The 20384-nt window shown below is 41.9% G+C and overlaps 1 protein-coding gene across 1 annotated transcript in view; it reads right to left on the bottom strand.

Annotated features, from left to right (window-relative positions):
* The window catches only part of ENPP3 (ectonucleotide pyrophosphatase/phosphodiesterase 3), a 43802-nt gene extending 28154 nt beyond the window's left edge, over positions 1-15648 (bottom strand). Inside the window, exons 1-6 of the mRNA XM_075145846.1 lie at positions 15514-15648; positions 10818-10896; positions 7535-7657; positions 6396-6521; positions 4901-4961; positions 2500-2597 (exon numbers count right to left, since the gene is read on the bottom strand). Coding sequence (XP_075001947.1) covers positions 2500-2597; positions 4901-4961; positions 6396-6521; positions 7535-7657; positions 10818-10896; positions 15514-15630 — 604 coding nt within the window. The 5' untranslated portion in view covers positions 15631-15648. The remainder of the gene's footprint in view (positions 1-2499; positions 2598-4900; positions 4962-6395; positions 6522-7534; positions 7658-10817; positions 10897-15513) is intronic.
* Positions 15649-20384: the final 4736 nt, after the last annotated feature.

Below are 20384 nucleotides of genomic sequence, written 5' to 3'. Positions count from 1 at the left end.
AGCCTAGACGCCTAGGGCCACTTGAGACATCTTTAATGATCCTGCCTGGCCTTCAGATGCTGCTCCTACATCCTGTCTGCCAACTCAAATGAGTGTCTCAGATACTTCTAAGACTCAAAATGGCACTAGACATACATGTTTACGCAATGAAACTGAAGTCTCAGGTCAGCCCCGGGAAGATATTCTGCAGAGCTGTCTGGTGACCAGATGCATGGGAAGGACTCAGTTGCTTAAGCACTGGAGTCCGGTGCCATTTGAGATACCCTCAGATATCCAACACATCTGCATGAAAGTTGGCAGTTTTGATGCAAGATCACCGAGAGACCTGTGTCCTCCTGACACAGATGCTGAAGGCCACCTAGGATACGCCACAGCACTCAAGTATACTGGAAACATAGGTTAAAGCAACAATTTGTCCTGTGGCACCCTCTGTCTGTCAGTTGAGCTGACTTGCTCTTGCACTGTGCTGTACAGACTGTACTAACCATAAATACACTGACTACATGAGCATGTAGACATCTCACATACAGGCACCTCCAAGAACATATCTAAATGTAGGTGTCCTGCTCTGGAGTGAATCCCACCCCAGGTGTCCTATCTTACCTCCAAACATTGCATCACTTTTCAGCAATCTAAGGCACTTACCACGCCTGAGTATCTGTTTAACCCTATCCCAGCCGAAACCAGGACAATCTGTAATATCTAAATCTAGTGTAGTATCCAACTTGTTTACACACAAAACAAAGGTGTGAAGACTGGAAGATGCCTTAATGCCATTTTTTAATCTAACTCACATGGAGAAACAGTTCTGTATTAAGCTAGTAGATGTAGTCAGATGGTTATTTGATTCACACTCAAACACACATTATTCTTTGATGTACAGCGTTTCAGTCAAAGAACAGAAATTGATTTTAACTAAACAACCTCAACTAAACAATGAAAGCCTGAAATTATTCTACAAAACTCTTCCGGTGCGGTACAGAAAAAAAGGCTTAAAGAGTGTCTAAAGAGTGTCTAAAGAAGGGTTGAATAATTGTCAAATACATGAGAAACTCAGCATAATTCTTTATGGATTTCTCTTAAACAGTAAAGGAACTACATTCATAGTGTACATATTCTATAACTAGCTTGATTAGCTCTACTGAAAATCCTAGGCTAGTGGATTTAATAGAGAGGAAATATTTTATGCTACAAATCAGTGTTACGTTTTTTCTTTTGCAAAGAAAGGAATTTCCCTTTCCTTTCCACTGTAGATTTCTGAGAAGTACAAGCATGAATGTGTATAAGCAATTGCTTATACAATGTAGTCTTGGCAAAGACCACAAATATGAGTAATGCTGAATTAGATCTGTTCTTGTTTGAAAGGATTTCTTGGAAACATACATGTAGCATGGTTTTCGTGCCTTTTGTCAATTTGGCATTTCCTTTTCACCTGTTTCAAAAGACTGGAACTGAACACTGACTTCTGCATGCATGATTTCTTTACTGATTCAAGTTCCTTTCAATGTCAGAATGGCATCAAAGACTAAAATATTTGCACAAGAAGTCAGATTTGCACACTGCTTCAAGCTCAGGCTTCTGGATACCCTCATTATCCACAAATAAGATTGTTAACCACTCAGTAAAACGTAGTACTTTGTAACATCCATGTAAAGTTTTCAAATGAGCGCAACAGAAACAGAATATGATATACTCAGAACAGAAACGAACACTGTCGATTTAGATTATTACTCCTGAGAAGAAATGAGTAAATATGCAGACATTTTGTCCAGGTACAAAGTATCTTGAAAGCTGACCTCTGAAATATTCAGGAAATTTTAATGAAGTCTGCACTAATGGGTCTCACTTTTTAGAGCCCTTTACAGCACAAGCTGCTGTACAAGATCTTCAACTTACTCTTTCTCCCAATATTCAGAAATACTGGGAAACAGTTACTTGAACCTTACTGCAATCATATCAATATATTAAATTATACCAATATGTAAATTACATTGCATTTAAGTCTAATATAGTAATATTCACTGATGTACTTTTAAATATGCAGCTTCTCTTTAATAACTTAAAATATCTGACTTGAAAAAGTGCATCTTTAAAGAAAATTTCCCAATAACCCAATGCATTTTCTCTTTGTATTATGCTTTAATGATGATCTCCTTATCAGCTAGAATTTTTCAATGGAGTACAGAGAATGCAGCAAATCCTTCTCTGGAACTTTTTTCAGTCTTAAACTATATTTGAGTGTATATTTCAAACTATTTATTTAATAAAAAGCTGCTGACAAGTATTAGAGGCCTTGTTAAAAAAAGTCATGTTTGCTGTGCACTTAAATACAAGAATTAATGTAGAACATATAATAATGAAAATATACAACTGATAAGGGAGACCTGATTTGTGATTTTCCTATTGCTGAGCAACACATATGCATAAGAGCAGCAAAAGGGGCTGGACGTTGCATGTAGACTTTTAAAGAAAATAGCCAAAGCACTCTTGGTAACTTACTGAGTTTTTCAATATTTGGCAGCAAAGAACTCCAAGTTTGCAAGTATTCTGCTCTAAACCCATCCATTGAAAAAAGGATAAGTGGTGGCAGATCAAATCTAAAAGAAAACATGAGTTTGTAATCGTAAAGGAGTTGGTGACTTGTTAAGATCTTTAACAACAATATAAATTCTACTTTTAATAGCAGGATCCAGAATTTCCATGTACTTCCCAGAATTAATATCACTGTGTGAGTTAAGCAAATAATAGGTCAATTTTGAGAGCAAATACACAATCCTCCAGAAAAAAAAAACACTGGAGGAATAAAGCACAAGCTACTCAGTATATATAGAACCTAGGAAAAGAAAACGGGTTTTGTTAATCCTTTAATTACAAATACAAATAAATACAAGTGCTGCAGACTGGCATCCAAATACAAGCCCAGAGTATAGAACAGCCAAAGTACCTCTGTACATAGTAATGGGTTGAATTCTGTCTTTTGTCTCTTAATGCATCTTAAAAAATCTTTCAGGGCAGCTGCACAAGAACTGTAAAAGTACAGTAATCACCCAGCAAGCAGTTAGGGTCGATTGGCTTCAGTGCTGGGAAATGTAATTTCTTTGCAATGCCACCTTACCACATTTCCTTTGGGAAGACATCACTAAGCAGTCCATGTTCTTTGTGGATTATATCTTTCAAGCTTCCCAGCTCTCATGGAGCTGGAGAACACTTTTTTGCCTCAAGGCCCCTGACAAACTGAACTTAAAGCTACGAAAGGAATGCAGCATCTGCTAATGTGCTTAGAGCAAGACTTTATGTAAAGAAACAAGGATAAAAGCTTCAGATCTAGTTCATACAGTAGGTATGATAAAATAGGTACAAATTGCAGCTGATCTCTAGAACAGTGTTCAAATTCTTGTTATAAAAATTCTAACTAGGAGGTGCTAGCTGTGAAAATAAACTTCAAAGTTATTAAACATGCTTTCTCTTAACCAACCTAAAAGGACTCCTAAACAAAGATGCATTAGCAATTATAAAGTGCTGGTGCTACAGCACCTTTTTTCATAACACCAAGTGACAAAATCAGTAGGATCAAGTTATCTAGTTCTGAAAATTCAGTCTTTTTGTTAACCATCATTATATATTCCACAGTCTCCTTAGAAACATAAAGAAACATAAAAATTGTAAACATACAATTAAATTAAAAATGTAGTTTGAAGCAGGATTCACTACACATAGTATCTAAAAAAAACCCGACTATTTGTAATTTATAGGAATGGTTCACCACATAAGCCTGGAAAATATTGGGGGAGAAAATGATTGATAAAATGCAGTTACTGATAACTGACTCCAAACTATTTTTTGGAGTAATACTTAGAGTGATAACTATTAAAATAAGGTTATACATTCACATCAGGCAGTAATCACTATCCCAGTTTGTTTTTCATTCACAGTGGTCTTTCCAAAAGACAGAAGTACACTACCAGTTTGCATAAAACAGCTTCCTGATTTGAATCTGAAATTAAATGGAGCTTTATATAGCAATGCTCTTTACAGCGCTTAAAGAAGCCCTTTTCCACTAGTTTCCAAGCTTTAGACTATGAAACTGTATTAACTCCGCAAGTTATTTGTTAACCTAAAAAGTATATTTTTATATCTATGTTGGGAGGTGGATGCAGGAATCCATGAAGAGGCCACAATACTAACAGTATTATTGTTACAATTAAACTAAATTGGCGATAAAATAGATGATAGAATAATGGATAACATCACAAGTACCATAACTGAACTAGAAAATAATTCATTTTTCTTTGATGACAACTTTTTAAACTGTGTTTCTGCGTATCCTCTACCTATGATTCTGCAATACTGCGCAAATAGCAAAATATCTACACGTGGACATCAGAATTACCATGTTCCACCGTTTGTAGATGTACAGCTACTTTCACAGTTTCCTTTTTAACACACCTTTCTTCCCGCAGATAATTCAAGTAAAAAAAATCCTGTTACTTAGATAAAGAATTGCAATCACAGATTCTAACAATTATTACAATTTGCATAAGGTGATTTATCCAAATTATCACATATACAATATGGTAACATAAAATGGACTATGAACAATTTGTGGTATATGAACCTTGAGATAACTAACAATTTTTCCACGTCGTTGCAATCTGGATTTGAACTCCTGTACTCTGCTCTAAACTCTAAATGATAAATGAATGTGCAACAAAATGACAAAGGTTTTAGAAAGAAAAAACATTGCTAGCCACAAACTGCTTCTATAAGAATATTCCTCAGGGCAGGAACCTTGTTCTCAGTAAATATGAAAACCTCATGAAGACTTGCTTCAGGCCACTGAAGTATTTCTGACCATCACAATGATTTTATTTGCTAAGAAGACAAAATTATTTTATCCTACCCAGCTGGACACTGAGGAGTTTCAAGTGATACACATGGTTCTTCCACCCAAGGTATTTCACCTAAAAGGACAAAAGAACATATTGAGTCAGCATTAAAAACCCCACACAAACAACAAAGAAGTTTCCCAGTTGATCTTTTTAGAGCTCTTCCTGGTATTTTTTCTGCTTCAATACAGAATTATAGAAATGTAGGGCTAAAGTTACCTTTAGAAATCATTTAGTGCAACTATTAGGACCTCAAACCCTGAAAGGGCTAATGCTTACAGTTGTAAGTTGAAAACAAAACAGATATACTACACAGACAAGCAAACAAACAAAATGGAGAAGAAATCACTATGAAAGCTTAGCCTAAGTTTTATATGGTTTTAAATGGAAAACATTTAAACTGTATCATGTCCACACTGCATTATTGCCTTCTTTTTTTGCAGATACCACTTACACATTTAGAGATGATTTCCAGGGCTCCCTTTAGCCTTTTCTTTTTTTTTTCTGTAAAGAGCCCCAATTCCTTCAATCTTTCCATGTAGTCTATGGCTTCCAAATATCAAGTAATTCTTTCTGTTCTCCTTTGAATATTCTCCACCTGCTTCACAGCTATACTCATTTATTACAATGTTTGCCCATCTCTTTGGAAGAAATAAGGGAGGTCAATAAAAGAAGAAAGAAGGAAAACATCCAAGAAAGGAAAAAATATAAAGAAAAGAGAAGAAGCAGTGGCTGTTGAAGTTCTCAGCTCACCACAGAAAGGTTCTCTTCCAGTAAGCAGCCAAAGGCAGGGGTGTACAGTGACCTTAACTAGGTCAGCTCAATCAATTTAGCACCTAGTCAAACTCGAGGTTTTAGCTTTAATTTGCAGTTAGGTGACAAATATAACTTTGCAGGAGCTGCCTTAAATCTCTGCCACCTCACATTATAAAGGAATTCTGATATGAGATACCATGTTTTACGTCACCGGTATATTCCTCAGGTATCATTCCTGTAATCCGATTTTACCAGTGCTATTCTTCATGTGTTTAGCCAGAGTCTGTATGAAACAATCAGCCATGAACAAAAATATTCAGAAATAAGTAAAACATAAGAAACCCAATCTAAAAATTAATTTCTAATAAAAAAGATGGGAAATTTTAAATTAGGGATGATTACTGGATTGGACTGCATGAAGTTTGAAGCAGGAACCATGTCTCCATCTATTTTTGAAAAAAAAAAAAAGAAAAGAAACAACCTAAAAAATCCACATTGGGTATACTGCTGCAATATTCAAAACATTCTGTCTTTCTTACGAGTGACACACATTCACATTGTTCTCCACAAACTGTATTTTTCCCAGTCAAAAACACAAAAAGCTTCACCTCAAAACATTTTCATTTTCCAAAATGTCACTGTAAGACTCTAATCTTGAGAAACAAATGCATCTACCTTTATATCTGCCATGTTTGCCCATCTATTTATTTCACAGGACAATTTATATATAGATCTTTTTGACTTTTGATTTACCTTTGCAAACACTGTTGTAGTTTACACAGCAGTCTTTTTTCTGCAAGCAGTCATCAGAACAAGAACAGTAACTTCCAGGTATCCGTGTCTCACCACAACGGAAATTAGTGCACCTCCAAGATCGGGCTGAAAATTGGAAGAAAAACATTATGATTTGGTTCACAGAACCTTATGTAAACTCCTTCGCGTGGAAATCCCTCAAACAGGTAAAGGGGAAAAAAAAAAGAGTTTTTGTTAAACTATAATTTACATGTCCTGCTTGAGTGGCTTTAGAAGTTTTATCCGAAAGGAAAACTCAAGATTTCGTTTAACACATAAAGCCTATTTCTGCTGCCATTGAATGGTAACACAGTCATAGAATAATTTATTTTACAAAGGTGTCCCCAAAGCCACCCTGTTCAATGCCTTCCACCCTTCCAGGAAGATTTTAAAAAAAAGAAAAAAAATCAAACCCATATTTCTCCTAGAGAAGAGAAAGAGAAGGAAACCAATCTTTTTCCTGCTTTTGTATGTGATTCCCAGCAGACAGCAAAAAAAGAGATGTAAGGGCTGAAGCAGGCAGAAAAAGCGATAAGGATGAAGAAACACCCCAGCGGCTGCCGGCAGAGCAGAGAGAGGAACTGGAGAGGAGCCTGGCCTCGATGCAGAGCCAGGCCGGTCCCTGGAAGACAAGTGCACTCCTCCGACCCAGGCCCCCGCCCAGCGCTGCCTGAGGCTGAGAGTGCACCTGGCTGGGAAACACACGTTCATTTCCGAAAGCGCAAGAGGGGCTGGCATCGTTTCAGGGTCCCGGCCAAAGATAGCCTACGATTTCTGCTCGCACTCATCCACAGCTTTATCTGGGCCAGGAAATATGCACTGCAAATGCTGTGGTTATCCACGGGGGACAAAAATACAGGGATCTGCACGAGAAAGACACAGGAAGATTTCGTGTCCTGCCCGGTCACCAAGTTACGGCCCTCTAGCCACCTGAGTGCAGCAGCAACTCGACACTGTCCTTCCCTCCCTGAGGGAATGTGGCATAACTTCCGTATATCTGCGTAAATACGAGAATTCATCCTTTTCCTATTACCATCACGTGAAAAAACAAACCCAAAATAAAATGGAAACCAGTGAGCACTGCCTGTGAGGGAACATACTTGGCTCCACGCAGGTGTCCTCATAGTCCCAGCAGCAGTCCCGACGCTCCTTGCAGCCGCTGTCGCACCGGCAGCCAGGCACCTCTTTCCCGTGCGGCTCATTGCACTTGTGTCTGCAGCTGACTGTCAGGAGAAGGCAGCGAGTCTGAGTGCTCAGTCAGGTAACCCTGTCCCAGACAGCTCCGTTAGATGGATCACAGACACAGGCTGCGAGCAGAGATGTGCTGAATAATTTCCTAAATCCACTTCCCAAGTCATTTTCCAAGGCGGTCACTAGCACAAGGGTAAGCAAGGCGAAACGAAAGCCGTAGGAAGTCCTCTGGACATTGAAGGTCCTGGTGGTTGTTTGGGCCGTGCTTGCCCAGAGCCTGTGGCAGGGCTGTTTCTGCAGCAGGTCTCCCCAGGACCTCTGGCACAGGAGGCAATGCCTGGGCGTCCCACCCTCCCAGCACAAGGAGGGGGAAACTGGCGTCTCCCTGCTCATTTCTGGATCCGGGATGCAAGAGAAAGAGCAACTCCCACTTTGGATGTTCCCTAATGTACCTGCCAGGGAGCTGCATGGGACGGGGCCCCCCTCAGGGCCGGGCACCCAGAGCCATGGGGGCTCCCCGAGGGTGGCTGGGCAGGGCCTGGCAGCTAGGGCCCATCCCATCACCCCAGTCAGGAGCGGGGCAGCCAGGTGGGCACCAGGGCAGTCCCACCTGAGGCACTGGGCACCTCCCTGGGGACAGGGACAGGCCAGGCTGTTGGCTTGTGGGTGGGCCTGGTTTGGTGGGACCCATGGCTGCGCAGGGCAGGGCTGCAGACCAGCCCTGCTGCAGCACTGCTGGGGCAGGGGCTGATGGCCCCCAGGAGCTGAAATGGGGTCCTGGGCTGTGGGCAGGGTGGGGGCAGCCCCAGGGGGCTGGGCAGAGCCCATAAGGGACTCTGACTATACCTCTCCCACTTAATCATTACAATGTCCCTTAAAAATCTGCAGGTTTGGTTGTTCTGAGCAAATGAAAGAAAAGGGTCCAAATGAGGGGCCTTGTGTTGGAATCGGAGACGTGCAGTTCCTCACCACAGCTCTGACACCTTCGTGCAGGGAGAAGGGAGAGCTCTGGCAAGGACACCTGAGGACAACCCCAAATCTCCAAACATCACCTGCAGCTCCACACTGGCCAGGACGAGCCTTGTGTTCACATTCTCTGTACTGCAGAAATACTGTTTGAACCACTCTGAGCACCTACATTTCCAGCTTTCTTGTCCACCCACACCGTTAGACAGGAATAGGTATAACTACTCAGATATGCTGATGCAATTCGATTATAGTTGCCAAAAGGTTCCTGCATGCCAAAAGGTTCATGCTATTAAATTTGGGCTTTAATATCCACTGTGTAGAAGTAGAGCTAAATGATTTTGTTCACGCTAGTCAGCTTGTTTCACAGGTAGAAAGTTCTCTTGTTGTACCTTGAGCTTTAAGTGCTTACATCAACAACTATTGTTCAATGCAAGAAAGCTTTGCAAATAATTAGAATAACAAACAATATATGTAATGAGCGTAAATGGAACTGTCGAAAGTAGAGATGGAAAGAAGTAATTGAGGGTTAAGTGTTTTATGACTGGAGTCTATTCTGTCAAGAAAAAGCTATGATTTTTCACAAATGTACATAAACATATGCAAACAATTTGTCTGTGCTTTTTTGGGTGAAGTTTAGAGTATTTAATTTAATTTTTCCTCTATCCATTGGCTTCTGAACTCAGTTGTTCAGATGGTCTACCTGATTTAAAATTATATAGAATATAGCATGGTGAGTCTAAGTCAGAAAAAATATAAACCTTTTCCTCTCTCTGTAATGGAACTGTTCATACCCGCCATTATTTACAACCCATGCTTCTAATTTCTTTACAATATTCACATAACCAGGCTAGGTCAGGAATTTAGTATTTCATTAACTTTTATTTGGAATAGTCACTACAATTACAGGAGCTATAAGGAAATTTGCCTTGAGTATATAAACAGAATCAATTGTACTACCACCAAATGCAAACTCTGTGCTGATCTTTAAACATACAGAATAACAGGTCCTCCTGACTCCCTTCCAGGCCCCTTCTCCCGAGACCACAAGCCCCCAGCACCCGTCTCGACCGCGACTCCCTTTGCTCCTGAACAGCAAAACTCTTTCCCACTGCCCTCATAGCAAATGCAACTGCACAAAGGTGCGTGCCGCTCAGGGCTGAGGCTTCCCCTCCCACTCTGCAGTGTAATACCGTATGTTGCTAATTCATCTTTCCCAGGTAGATCTGGTTGTGAAAGTAGCAAATAAAGTTAGTTAGTCCCTATTTAGGGTTGCTCTGTAACACCTGCAGTCAGAGGCACCAAAATGCTAACAGGCTGATTTGGTGCCATCTTTCACTTACTACAATTATGACCAAGTTCCTCAGGTAAATGTCAGTGAAGACTAAAGCTGTGGGTATCTACATATGTTACACAGAAAGTTGTAATACAACATACGCATTATCAAAAAGCAATTACAGTTCCATCTCATCGTATTTGCTAGGCCCATTTGCTAGTATTGAAAAATCTCAAAAGGAGCTGAGACTTGATGAATAAGTAGGTAAACAAGTTCAATATGTGTTGATTAGGAATGAGAAAGAGACTGTGCTTCCTTGAACTCCTCCAGTATAAGATTACTGATGTTTTGATTCTAAAGGAAGTGTTTTATTTAATTCACTATGTGGTGTGTTTGTTGTCATCTGGCTTGACCTCCTGACATCAAAATGCTACTTGGTTTTTCTAACTAAAAAATAACATTCCACCAAATCAAAGCATTATCCCCTTTTTACCACAACTTTACAAAAATTGAAGTTTTCAGAGAAAATTCATAATCAGTTTTAACATTAGCCACCTGAACTATGCCAAATGTGCCCAAAGTGTGAGTCCCGAAGATGGTCCAATGATATCTCTTCTACAAAACATATTGCTTAAATAATTGCAAGGTATTATATGTAATAAAATAACTCCTATCTCAAATTTCCTAACAGTATTATTATAATAAAATTTCCAAACCTGTTGTGAACTAGGTTTAACACTTCTGGAAAGAGAAGCAAGCCACTCAGTGGTTTAGGATAGGTTTTTCAAGTATAGATTGTGGGTGCATAGTTTTCATACAATCCAACTTGAAAAATGCAAGGTGGTAAGTTTTCACGCAGCATTTACATTACGCTATAAAAGAGCCTCTGCTGAAGGCCTTTACCAGATCTAGCTTCAGCGGTAATTATGCCGAAAGTATCATAAACATACCTTGCTCCTGATGTCCACGGTTCAGTCCTAGTCCTAAACCTAGTCCCAGGGATACGACCACCAAAGCACACAGCAGAACCTGTCACACAGACACAGGAAAACTAAAGTTCACAATTATGATAAACTGTTATGTTTATTAGAAAATAATTGTGTGATTATTATTTCTATGAACGTATGATTTCTTATGAACTAATCATTTCTCTGAACTTGTTCATCAAAGAATTGGAGACATTCTGAGCCTGAAGATAGGAGAAGCACAAGAATGATAATCTTGCAAACTGCTTACAAGCCAACGCCTTAATACCGCACTTTTAACCTATGGCCAGTCACACGTCATAATCAGGGAAGTCTTTGCTGGGGAAAAGATAGTAGAAAGTAATCAATGTATTTACCTGTTTTGCAAATTCTTAATCTGTGTAAAGATTAAGATGTGCTTTTATTTAGCTTCTGTATTTTCCTGAATTCCTCACAGGGATTTCTGACGACACTCAGCTGGATTGGGGCTCCAAGTGTCAAATCTTCATCCCCATGCCAGTTTCTGGTAATAACTCACCCCATTAATGAGGTTAGAGAAACTTGGAAAGAGACGAACAGCCCAAGGAAACCCCATAACAGAAAGCAGCATAATATTTGGGAGATTGGGTGAAGAGCTGAGCAAGCCTCTACCAGCTTAACAGACATTCAAGATGAATGGCGATGTATGCTGGCTGAAAGGCAGAGTGACAAGTGACAGCCCTCTCAGAGTGTTTCATAGTGTATGCACTTTCCTCCTCACTAAGGCAACGATGGGAAAGAGAATGCATATCACAGAAAATCACCATAAACCAGCCCAGTTTACTTCCCATTTTTGCCTCAGAGCCTTCTTTTGTCTCCTGCCATTTCCAGGAACCACCAGGCACTAGCAAATACTAAGATTCAAAATGAAGTAGAAATAAGAGATGCTTACTCTCATGCTCAGTATTACTGTAATGGAGCCTCTTAACTGAGGCTACAGCAATTATAAGGAGCTGAGAAAAACTGTATGTGTGGGTAGGATATAACCAAGTGCACATACGCCGTCCTGTTACTTTTCGCCCATCCCTGCTCACAAAAACACCCTACACTTTTTGTTACTGCCTGTCCTGCCTTGAAGGTGCTGGGCAGAAGTGTGGCAGCAGGGAGGGCTGCCCAGTTCCCAGGCGTGGGTGTACAATTTGGCCATGGAACAGCTCCATGACAGGACAGTCTAAGCGCACATTATTCCTTCCCATGGACCAGGAAGATCCAGGCACGCAAGCCAGACAGTCAGGAGCGTGGCACACTCCAACTAGCCCTCTAACAGGGACAACCAGGACACCTAACTGTGGGTTTGGCGTGGCACATATCTCTTCCTTTGGGCAGATACAGTCAGAAGGGCTCCTTCCAGACCCCACCCTTTCTCCTCCTGCTGCTATGCTCCCTGCGACCATGCTCAAGAATTTCCTGTTTCTCCCTTGCTGCCCACCCTCTCCAGCCTCGTATCACTGATTTTTTTTTCACAAGCAACACCAAACACCAGCAATGCCAAAGTCACTTCCCCCACACTTTCTCTCTCCCACCTTTACTTTCTTCCTGCTGCTCGCTCCCTGTTTTTTGTACAGGACAAATACCCCAAAAGTAGGAAGGGAAATGGAATTGGTAAGAGAACTGGGTAGGAGAGACAGATGGGATAAGCGTGTTTGGAAAGATTGCCCAAAGTGGCAGAAATGCTGAAGTCTCTTGAAAAGAGAGTGAAGGCAGCAGTTAAATCCTACATCCAGTCAGCAAGGACTGAGAATCAGGTGGTGCATTTGGGCTAGAACAGCGGCCACTCTTTCAGGGCAGGGAGGATGACACTGCCAGGGTAACCTAAGGGGTCTTGTTTCCCTGAGTACAGGTCAGCCCAATCATCAGGGCATGCACTCTTCACCTTAAAGTTCACTGTGGTTTTACCCTCCATTTTCATTAAAACTCACATTTGTAATTGAAATAAATAGATGGTACTAAATTGAAAGTACAGCTATTACAGCAGCAAACATTCCCACTGCTGCAAGCAATGAGAGAGCTGAAGTAAAAACCAAAAACTCACAGCAGGTATACAAATGCTGCATTTATTATAGCATTTACACAAAGACCCTTGATTTGGGCACATTCATCCTTAAGATAGAATCATAGAATCATAGAATCATTAAGGTTGGAAAAGACCTCTAAGATCATCGTGTCCAACCGTCAACTCAACACACCATGCCCACTATACCATGTCCCTAAGCGCCTCATCTACACGTCTTTTAAATACTTCCAGGGATGGTGACTCCACCACTTCCCTGGGCAGCCTGTTCCAAGGCCTGACCACTCTTTCAGTAAAGAAATTTCTCCTAATGTCCAATCTAAACCTCCCTTGGTGCAACTTGAGGCCATTTCCTCTCGTCCTATCGCTAGTTACTTGGCAGAAGAGACCAACACCCACCTCGCTACAACCTCCTTTCAGGTAGTTGTAGAGCGCGATGAGGTCTCCCCTCAGCCTCCTCTTCTCCAGGCTAAACAACCCCAGTTCCCTCAGCCGCTCCTCATAAGGCTTGTGCTCCAGGCCCTTCACCAGCTTCGTTGCCTTTCTCTGGACACGCTCCAGCACCTCCATGTCCTTCTTGTAGTGAGGGGCCCAAAACTGAACACAGGATTCGAGGTGCGGCCTCACCAGTGCCGAGTACAGGGGCACGATCACCTCCCTGCTCCTGCTGGCCACACTATTTCTGATACAGGCCAGGATGCCGTTGGCCTTCTTGGCCACCTGGGCACACTGCCGGCTCATGTTCAGCCGGCTGTCAATCAGCACCCCCAGGTCCTTTTCCTCCGGGCAGCTTTCCAGCCACTCTTCCCCAGGCCTGTAGCGTTGCCTGGGGTTGTTGTGGCCGAAGTGCAGGACCCGGCACTTGGCCTTGTTGAACCTCATGCAGTTGGCCTCGGCCCATGGATCCAGCCTGTCCAGGTCCCTCTGCAGAGCCTTCCTACCCTCGAGCAGATCAACACTCCCGCCCAGCTTGGTGTCGTCTGCAAACTTACTGAGGGAGCACTCGATCCCCTCGTCCAGATCATTGATAAAGATATTGAACAGGACCGGCCCCAGCACTGAGCCCTGGGGAACACCGCTCGTGACCGGCCGCCAACTGGATTTAACTCCGTTCACCACAACTCTCTGGGCTCGGCCGTCCAGCCAGTTTTTTACCCAGCGAAGAGTGCACCTGTCTAAGCCGTGAGCCGCCAGCTTCTCTAGGAGAATGCTGTGGGAAATGAAAGATGAAATAACATTGGTAGAACCTATTCAAATCCTCAGATTTTCCACAGCTAACTTCTATGTCTAAATTCAGGGCTACGGCTACTTATTCATAAAAAAGTTGTTCTTCATGCATATGCTTTGTTCTCTGGAGGACTTATTAGACAGTGTGACTACTATTTGTGAGTACACAATTCTCTGCCTAAGCTTTCAGGAACAAGTTGCCAAGGAACTAGTTCATGCATATAGTTTATCAAAAACCTAGATAAATGGTGTGGAATGTTAACAGTTTACACCTCCAATATTTAAATTTTGTTTTTTTCATATAGGCAGGCATTTTCAAATGTCTTCCAAACTTCCAAGTGCGTTTGGAAGAATGAATATGTTTTAGGATACTTAAATTTCTCACTTTACTCTTCCAAGTACCTCCTGAAAGTATAATTTACTTTCCTTCATAGTTAGGCATTTTTCCCACATTGTTTCTCATGATTCATTTATTTTTACTGAAGATTTAAGGAAAAAATGTCTGTCACTTTATCTTCTCTTTTTTTCTCAATTTTCAATATTTCCCTCATATTTATGCAATCCTTGCACAATACAGCATTAAATAGGAAGTTGTACTATGTGGAATTGTTCCAATGACACAGAGCTGAAGAGTATCATAACTTGACTCTCTTTTTCATAGGGCTGTTTTCAAAATTAAGTTTTGAGTCTTTCCAAAATCAGTACCTGTCATTTTCTCTCAAGTCCCATTTACAGATGCAAGAGCTTGTGCAAACATATACATGTACATATATATATATATTTAATGCTTGTTTCTTTTGAGGTCACAAACAGAAGCTTAAAACTGTGTATTGGCTGCAACAAAAGATTTAAAAAACATAACAAAACCCTACACATTATTATTTACAGGGCAGCTGTGTGACTCTTAAAGCCCTGGGGAAGAGGGAAGGAGTTGACACGATATTTGACATGTGGGACTGTACGAAACGATTCATTAGTCTTTTCCCATGCCTTGCTTCCTGAGTATTTTTCACCAACACCTTGCCTACATGTTCTGTTTTGTTAATGACAAATCCAAAGATAAAAAAAATAAGCAAAAAGGAACTGCAGCTGCTTTAGCCACAAACACATCTGTTTTAAACAAACATATAAAATAAAGTATTGAAGCAACGTCTTTGCTGTGCAAAAGAACTGTCAGGTTATCGTAGTAAAACAGTTAACTGCCAGAAAAAAACAAGTTCGCTTCATAAGTACCAGAAGGATTTTACAAATCTGCCAGTGAAGTTAGTGCATTCGTGCTGTAAAACTTTAAGCACCAATTACCAAGCTACCCTGAATGATTATATTAATGCAATGAAACTTCTAAAAGTTCTGCAAATTTGAGAATTGTTAAACTAGCAGCCCTGAAGAACAGCACCTACTTACAGCACAGATGACTTTGTATTTCAGGAGGTTTTTTTTCTTCACATACTCTGTTGGTTTTAAAGGCACCTCATCCAAATGTCTGCTTTGATGCTTGATGTTATCATCCTGAAGCTCCATTTTGCTGAGATCTGCCTCTCGGCTGCACGTATGCTGCACTCCTCAGCCTCCCCAGCTGGGTTAGCTGTGACTAAGACACTACGCCTGCTTCAAGTGTGTACGTACTTTGTTCATAGGTTTTTTATGAGATCCTAGCTTTTGGATCAGTGATAGGTTTGCAGGAAGCCAAAGTAAGCAGGAAAACGACTCAGAAAGGTCAAAGGCTGAAAAGCATTATCTGTGTACAGAGAATCTGTCTGTCACAGTTCAAGATAAGGACAGCATTAGGTAAACTCTTAACTGGAGATTAGGAGTAATATATTGCTAAGCAATAAAATGCAAAAATAACACAAATTCAAGTACTCAACTATTTGGTTAAAAGCTTGTCGTCCAGAGTATTTTTGTTATCTTCAAAGAAAGTGTTAAATATATTAAACAAAATATGAAAATAACCAGTTTCTTAACTGCTGCTCTGTGTCACGCCTATGCTTTCAGGTCCCTTCCCTTATTCAGTCCTGAGGATTCCTCTTGTTTAGTTTCAATCCATCTTTGTCACATACTTCTTTCAGCTTGTTACATGTTTTTCCATAGTGATAGATGTACTCATTAAAAACAAACGGTATACAGCCAAATCAAATTCAATAAAAAATAAAAAGATTTTGTTTAAGTACAATTTGAAATCTGCTTGCTTTTCAACTTGGTGGTTAATGGAAGGGTTGGTTGTTACGAAAATGTACCTTCACAGCTTACTAGGGCTATGCAAGTGTAACTATTCAAATGTTGATCTGATTCTAAAGTTGAGCACCGCAGGAGCTGTAATTTATAATAAATAAATTTATCATATTTATAATTATAAAACAAATCCTAAACATAGTACTATACGAGCTAGTATGAAGAAACTTAACTCCATCCCAGCCCAAACCAATACAATCTCTACCCCTTATTCTATACCATTTGCGTCATGCTGAGGTCCCACATTATCCAATACATCACCTCCCTTCCCCGCTGCCCATCCTTTGATATATAGACAGATATCACTCTCTTAGTCTATGGGCCACCGCTGTAAAATGTCCACAAAATGTCCACTGAGTTCTCTTCTTCCATGACCTGGGTTCCATCTGTTACGGTGGTTGCTCTGGACCGGAAAGGCAGTGTGTTGTGTGGAGTTACTGGCTGCCAAAACCTATTCAGGTAGGGTCACACTTGCAGGGCTTGTGAGGCTTGTCCTCTGTTCAGGTGCTTTCTGCTATAGTACTTCCTATAACACGCAACTCAAACAACGGGTTACAACAATTTAAAGTAGACGTGGCACTTAGGGACATGGTTTAGTGGTGGACTTGGTAGTGTTAGGTTTATGGTTGGACCTGATGATCGTAAAGGTCTTTTCCAACCTAAATGATTCTGTGATTCAGGGGTGCACCTGCTCCACTGTGCACCTATCCACAGCCACAGACGCTTTGGGGTGTATCTGCTCCAGCATGGAGTTACTCACAGGTCACAGTCCCTTCAACTGGAGTTCAGACTGTAGTTACATCATGCCTACTACAGCAGTACAGGAACAGCAGCAATGCCCTGGACACATGCCAGCCCAGGCACGTGGCCAGTGCTGTTATCAAAATGTTCCCAGGCACAGCAAAGTAAAATGATAAGCAGTACAGCAAATACCAGCCACTAACAATCACTAAACTCTAATACACAGCAAAGCAAGGAAGTCCTGTGGCAAGCGCGGGAGCCTGCCAATTAATAGCTAAACAGCTGTAACAGCTATAAATCTGGTCTAGCACATTCCAGTCAAATCTGTCGTTGTCTTGAACCCCTCTGGCCCCGCACTGGGAGCCAAGAAGCACTGCTATAGGTTAACCCCAGCCAGCAGCTAAGCACCACATGGCCGCCCGCTCGCTCGCTCCCCCCCGGTGGGATGGGGGAGAGAATCGGAAGGGTAAAAGTGAGAAAACTCGTGGGTTGAGATAAAGACAGTTTAATAAGCAAAGCAAAACAAGGAATTCATTCACTACTTCCCATCGGCAGGCAGGTGTTCAGCCATCTCCAGGAAAGCAGGGCTCCATCACGCGTAATGGTTACTTGGGAAGACAAAATGCCAAAACTCTGAACGTCCCCCCCTTCCTCCTTTTTTTGCCCAAGGTTTTATTGCTGAGCACAACGTCATATGGTGTGGGGTATCCCTTTGGTCAGCTGGGGTCAGCTGTCCCGGCTGTGCCCCTTCCCAACCTCTTGTGCACCCTCAGCCTACTCACAGAGAAGGTCTTGAGGCTGTGCAAGCACTGCTCAGCAACAGCCAAACCAGGGGGTGTTATCAACACTGTTTTCATCACAAATCCAAAAACCAGCACCATACAAGCTACTATGGAGAAAATTAACTCCATCCCAGCCAAAACCAGTATATAAATTTACAGAAGTAGCAAATTTGACCTGTGAGAGTGTGAATCATCCAAGGCACCCAAGGTGAATTTTTGCCCCTACTGAATTCAAAGAAAATAATTTAGCAAATACAACAGGATGTGATCTTACATATTTGATTTTGCTACTTTTACCTAATCGTTGCTCTAATCTCACAAACATTACTGCCCACATGATGAATTTCTATTAAATTTCTCATGATAAAATAAGAATATAGACCTTCATGAACATTGACCAAGAACCTAGACTTTTCTGTTTAAAGATCAAGGGCCTCACACATTTAAAAATGCTTTTTTTCATACCTACTAAAAGACAATTCACATTAAAAAAGCAATCCATATGATCAGTACTTAAGAGTAAAGAGAACAACAGGGAAGAAGGAAATAATTATCAATTATCCTTTCTGTTCCCAGTTACTGAGTTGTAAATTTAAGTGACCGCTCTGCATACAGTCTGACACACTATACAAATGCAGAGCTAGGGTACAGATAAACCCATTCCCCTGTAGTCAAACTGCAGTCCTCAGTTCATCAGGCACATCCAGAAATGGGAAGACGGTTTTGAAGACCACAGGCAGGACATCTCTGCCATATACATGTTATCAAGCACCTTGGAGAAATAGGGAGGGACATTTCTGAATAGCATTGTGTTGTAGCCGCTTTCAATTTTCACTACAATTCCTTTTTTTTTAAGCTACTAATATAAAGCAGCTGAAAGTCCTCTAAGGCCATCAAGAACTAGACAGGCCTTATATATCATCAATTAAAAGACACTTTTATACTCATTTGTCATCCATCTTCCAAAAGGAATGGCACTCACATAGGAAAAAAACCCAAAGCTTAACCATTTTTCTCATAAATGTTTATCATCCTTAAACAAATGGTCATTTTGATGAAGGTTTTTTGCCAGAGTAACGTGGCATTTACAGTCGTTTTGAAAAGTCTATTTCCTTTTCTGTCTCTGGATGAAGAAGGTCATTTCTTCCTCATGTAAATGCTGCTTTTCTTCCTTGTTTGGTGTCGTGGTTTAACCTGGCAGTCAGCCAAATACCACGCAGGCGTTCCGGAGCCTCACCCTGTTCCAGTGTGGTGTGGATCAGTCCATGGCAAATGTTAGGGCTGTGTTTCCACCCCTGGGGCAGTCGGTTCCAGGTGTACTGGATGCCCCTCCAAGTGAAAGCAAACTGTGGCCTGCACTCTGCCGCCAAAGGGATGGAGAAGAAGGCATTAGCAATGTCAATTGTGGCGTACCACTTGGCTGCCTTCGACTCCAGTTCGTATTGGAGTTCTAGCCTGTCCGGCACGGCAGCACTCAGTGGCGGCATGATTTCGTTCAGGCCACGATAGTCTACTGTTAGTCTCCACTCTCCATTGGCCTTTCGCACTGGCCATATGGGACTGTTGAAGGGTGAGTGAGTCTTGCTGATCACTCCTTGGCTCTCCAGTCGACGAATCAGCTCATGGATGGGGATCGGGGAGTCTCGGTTGGTGCGGTATTGCCGCCGGTGCACGGTTGTGGTAGCGATTGGTACCTGCTGTTCCTCGACCCTCAACAACCCCACAACAGAAGGGTCCTCCGAGAGACCGGGCAAGGTGGACAGCTGTTTAATTTCCTCTGTCTCCAAGGCAGCTACACCAAAAGTCCACCGATACCCTTTTGGGTCCTTAAAATACCCTCTCCTGAGATAGTCTATGCCAAGGATGCACGGAGCCTCTGGGCCAGTCACAATGGGGTGCTTCTGCCACTCATTCCCGGTCAGGCTCACTTCAGCCTCCAATACAGTTAGCTCTTGGGATCCCCCTGTCACTCCAGAAACACAAATGGGTTCTGCCCCTTTATAGCCTGATGGCATCAGGGTACACTGTGCACCGGTGTCTACTAGAGCATTATACTCCTGAGGGTCTGATGTGCCAGGCCATCGAATCCACACAGTCCAGTAAACCCGATTGTCCCTTTCCTCCACCTGGCCGGAGGCAGGGCCCCTCTAGTTCTGGTCATCGTATCCTTTACTCACTTCTTGCAAACGTGAGTCAAGAATTTCTCCATTACAATCCAAAGTAAGATCAGCCCTTCTACTCTGTCTGGGGAACTGTTCACTGGAAACTGGACCGTCGTGAGACAGGTTTTTCCTGAAAACTGAAGCAGCATTTTTCCTGGGAGAACCCCCTTGTGTGATTGTCTTTCCTTGCAACTCACGTACCGTGCCTCTAGGATGAAGGTAGTTTTCCATCCCACTGCCTCATGTCCTCTCCGTGGTCACACAGGTAAAACCACAGGGTGCCCCGGGGTGTGTACCTTCTATATCCTCTCTCTTGAGCAGAAGAACGCTGACTCCTAATGGCTGAGATACTGGTCCG

Source organism: Calonectris borealis, chromosome 3, assembly GCF_964195595.1.
Source record: "Calonectris borealis chromosome 3, bCalBor7.hap1.2, whole genome shotgun sequence".
NCBI lineage: Eukaryota > Metazoa > Chordata > Aves > Procellariiformes > Procellariidae > Calonectris > Calonectris borealis.
Note: the sequence above shows the minus strand (reverse complement) of the source record. Positions and strands in the feature narration are given on the sequence as shown.